At 30.4% G+C, this 3101-nt stretch overlaps 1 protein-coding gene across 1 annotated transcript; it reads left to right on the forward strand.

Annotated features, from left to right (window-relative positions):
* The first annotated feature begins 564 nt into the window (after positions 1-564).
* LOC107619416 (uncharacterized) lies at positions 565-1261 on the forward strand. The gene is made up of 3 exons (XM_016321704.3): positions 565-755; positions 857-1004; positions 1151-1261. The coding sequence occupies exons 1-3, from the start codon at positions 710-712 to the stop codon at positions 1194-1196; spliced, it is 240 nt and encodes a 79-aa protein (XP_016177190.1). The 5' UTR covers positions 565-709; the 3' UTR covers positions 1197-1261.
* Positions 1262-3101: the final 1840 nt, after the last annotated feature.

A 3101-nucleotide genomic window follows, 5' to 3' on the forward strand; every position in this document is an offset into this window, starting at 1 on the left:
TTAAGAGAAGTTAAAATTAATTTTTAATTAAAAATTTTTTATCTCCCAAAAGTAAAGAAAAATAGAGTCGGTCACACCGACACACTTGGACATGCAAGGAGAAGTAACTAAAAGACTAAAAAGTAGAAACCATGTTTAAGTTTTCTTCTTACTGCTACTTCTTAGCAATTTCCTAAACCAAATCCACTAGCACTAATATAAGGATTAGAGCACAAAGAGATTGTTATCAGTGAAGATTAAAGTATATAGATACAATGAAGCTCAAGATGAATATAGTATATCAGGATAGTATATAGTTAAAGTGGTTATAAAAAAAATGTTATTAAAATTAATTTTTTTTTTATTTGACAAGATTCTTTTATTATTTTTAAAAAATAAAAAATATCACTTTAATTTTAGTACCAAAATATTGTATAATTATTATTAGGATAACTATCGGAATGATAACTATCATTGCATGCGTATCAACTCCAACCAACCCACTATTAATATAACATGTAACCACAGAAAAAATTAATTTAATTAACTACTTATTAACTAAAATAATGTAATTAAAAGCTAGCAAACTCAACAACTCCACAAAAGAACCCTTTCTATATAACACATTAAACCCTTTTCCCTTTCTCTATCCCAAATTCGATGTATTTTGTCCACCATCTCATATCTTTAATTAATTACAATCTTCGTGATTAGTCCTGTTCTTTAAAATATGATGAGTCACACTAATGATGAAAACCAGCCTCATCAAGATAAAGGTATGTATACTATATATACACGTTCAATTAATTTCATTTCATTTGCCTGTTAATAATTAATTAGTTCTACCAATTTAATTAATGGTTGTGCATGTATACAGAGGCATATAAGTCAAAAGACACTGCAATGGCTCCTATGAATCCAGTTCCAGGTCCACCTGCTGCTATCACTCTTCATGAGAACTACACTCACCAAGTTCCTCCATATGAAGAACAAACTAAGTTCAAGGGAGGGTTCTGGAGAGGATTGTAATATCTCTATTTAAATTTTGAATTGTTTTCATTTAAATATGAAAGAACATGTGTATATATACTAGTATTTTTGATGAGTTTAAAAAGGGTTCATAAATAATAATTTATGATACTAAATATTTTCTCTATTTATTTTTGTGCAGTTGTGCTGGATTGTGCTGCGGCTGTTGTTTGGACATATGCTTTTGAGTTTTGACTTTTGAGGATAAACACTATATATAGTATATTGGTATTGCAATAGAATGTTTTCCATATATATAAAATTATATAGATTTTTTTTTCTTAGTATACAGATATTTAAATAGAATATATATATATATATTTGAGAGACGTAGTGTTTATTAGTGTTTCATATTGTAGCACATCCTGTTCCTGATATTATTATTATTATTATGGAAATATATATTAATAGTGTATTTGGAATATACAATAAAATTAAAATTAATTTGATTTTAAAATATATTTTTTTATTTGAATTTAATAAAAAAATAAAAATTGAATTGATTTGTAAATCTATGAAATTTACATTATAACCAAATTCAATTTTTTTAGCGTTTAGTTGCAATTAAAATAAATTGATATGTAAAAATACAAAAGATTTTAGAAAACAAAAGAGGTGGCACTACAACACAGGCAGGATATAGCGACGGAAAATTGATTGTCGCTTTCTTATGCGCTGCAAATTGGTAAGATAGTAGTGGTTTATATCAGAGCGCTTCAATGTACAGCAGAATCTGATGAGTTAATGATAATTTTATAGAGAACCGATGTTGAATCAAACACTTTATCCCACCTTTATCATATAATTAAATCAGAGAACTTCTGCAACATCAGAAATCTACACAAAAAGAGAGTGGAAGCGCGCAAAATCCTTATTCTCTTCTCCACCATGTACTTTTGTGTCGTTGTGGAGTTGCGTGGTTGCTCATCCATCCTTCTGTCGTTGTCATCGTCCTTTTCACTTGCCCTATTGTTCGCTACTCTGATCATCTATCGCTCCTTCTCCTTTCTCGCTGGTTCATTCTTTCACCTTGCTCTTTCTTTTTTGTTGGGGATAAGTATTGTTTTGGTCTCTAAGGTTTAGGGTTAAAATCGAAATCGTCCCTACTATTTTTTTTGGTTCAAAATCATGCTCAACATTATATTTATTATTAAATCATTCTTTTGAACACAATAATTTTTAAATAACAGAAATACCCTTTGTTTTGTTTCTCTTAGTTATTCTGAAGGAAACTTGTTTGAAGATGAACCCTCAAATCAAAAGCAAAATCAATTACTTCCACAAAACACAATTACTCAGATTCTATCAAGGGAAAAATTATCAAAAAATAAAGAACCTTTTGCTTTTACTCATTTACCCAATACCTCATCTTCCCTCATTCACACCTTTGAAAAAGAAAGAAAAAGAAGAGAGAACAAAAGCAGCAAAGTAGAGAATAGGGGTGTGCACGGCCCGACCCGACCCAAAGACCCGACCCGCTCCCAAACACTTTTGGGGCTAATTTGGTGTGATTTCATCAGGTTTAGGGTCGGGTATGGGTCTCAAAAATAGACCCGGTCATTATTTCGGGTCGGGCCTGAGCCATAACTCGGGTCACCCGAAATCGGCCCGGTGGCCCGGTCATCATACACAATTAATATTTTGTGTTATTAGTGATGGATGATGGCTATTATTATGTGAAATTTAAGTATTGTAAACCTTAATATTTTGTATTACTAGTCATTATATATAATACTATAAGTTAATGTTTTATATTTAAAATGTATAAGACTTTAGACTAATGCATAATCTTGTGTTATTTGTATTGATTTAAATATTTGGTGTTATTAAGCAATATTAGTATTGATTATTGTTATGCTTTAATTTTAGAGAAGAGTTGGTTCTTATTATATTTTTCTAAGTGAATTTTACCATGACAAATAATAGTTGGAGTCTTGGAAATTTGGATATTTTTACATGCTAACTTACAAGAAGGTACCAAGGTAATATAATATTAACGGCCCAATTTTCACCCGGTTTTTACCCGGTATAATCGTGGCCCAAAAGTGTATAAGTTTCATCGGGTCTAGGGTCGGGTTCGGGTTTAACAAATA

Source organism: Arachis ipaensis, chromosome B1 (genome assembly GCF_059453495.1).
Source record: "Arachis ipaensis isolate K30076 ecotype BB chromosome B1, ASM5945349v1, whole genome shotgun sequence".
NCBI classification, from domain to species: Eukaryota; Viridiplantae; Streptophyta; class Magnoliopsida; order Fabales; family Fabaceae; genus Arachis; species Arachis ipaensis.

What these genes read in the sequence shown, in the direction of transcription:
- LOC107619416 (XM_016321704.3), top strand. Translation starts at nt 710, where the DNA reads ATGATGAGTCACACTAATGATGAAAACCAGCCTCATCAAGATAAAG. An exon ending in CCAGCCTCATCAAGATAAAG is followed by an intron (nt 756 to 856) that starts GTATGTATACTA and finishes GCATGTATACAG; the next exon opens with AGGCATATAAGTCAAAAGAC. An exon ending in GGAGGGTTCTGGAGAGGATT is followed by an intron (nt 1,005 to 1,150) that starts GTAATATCTCTA and finishes ATTTTTGTGCAG; the next exon opens with TTGTGCTGGATTGTGCTGCG.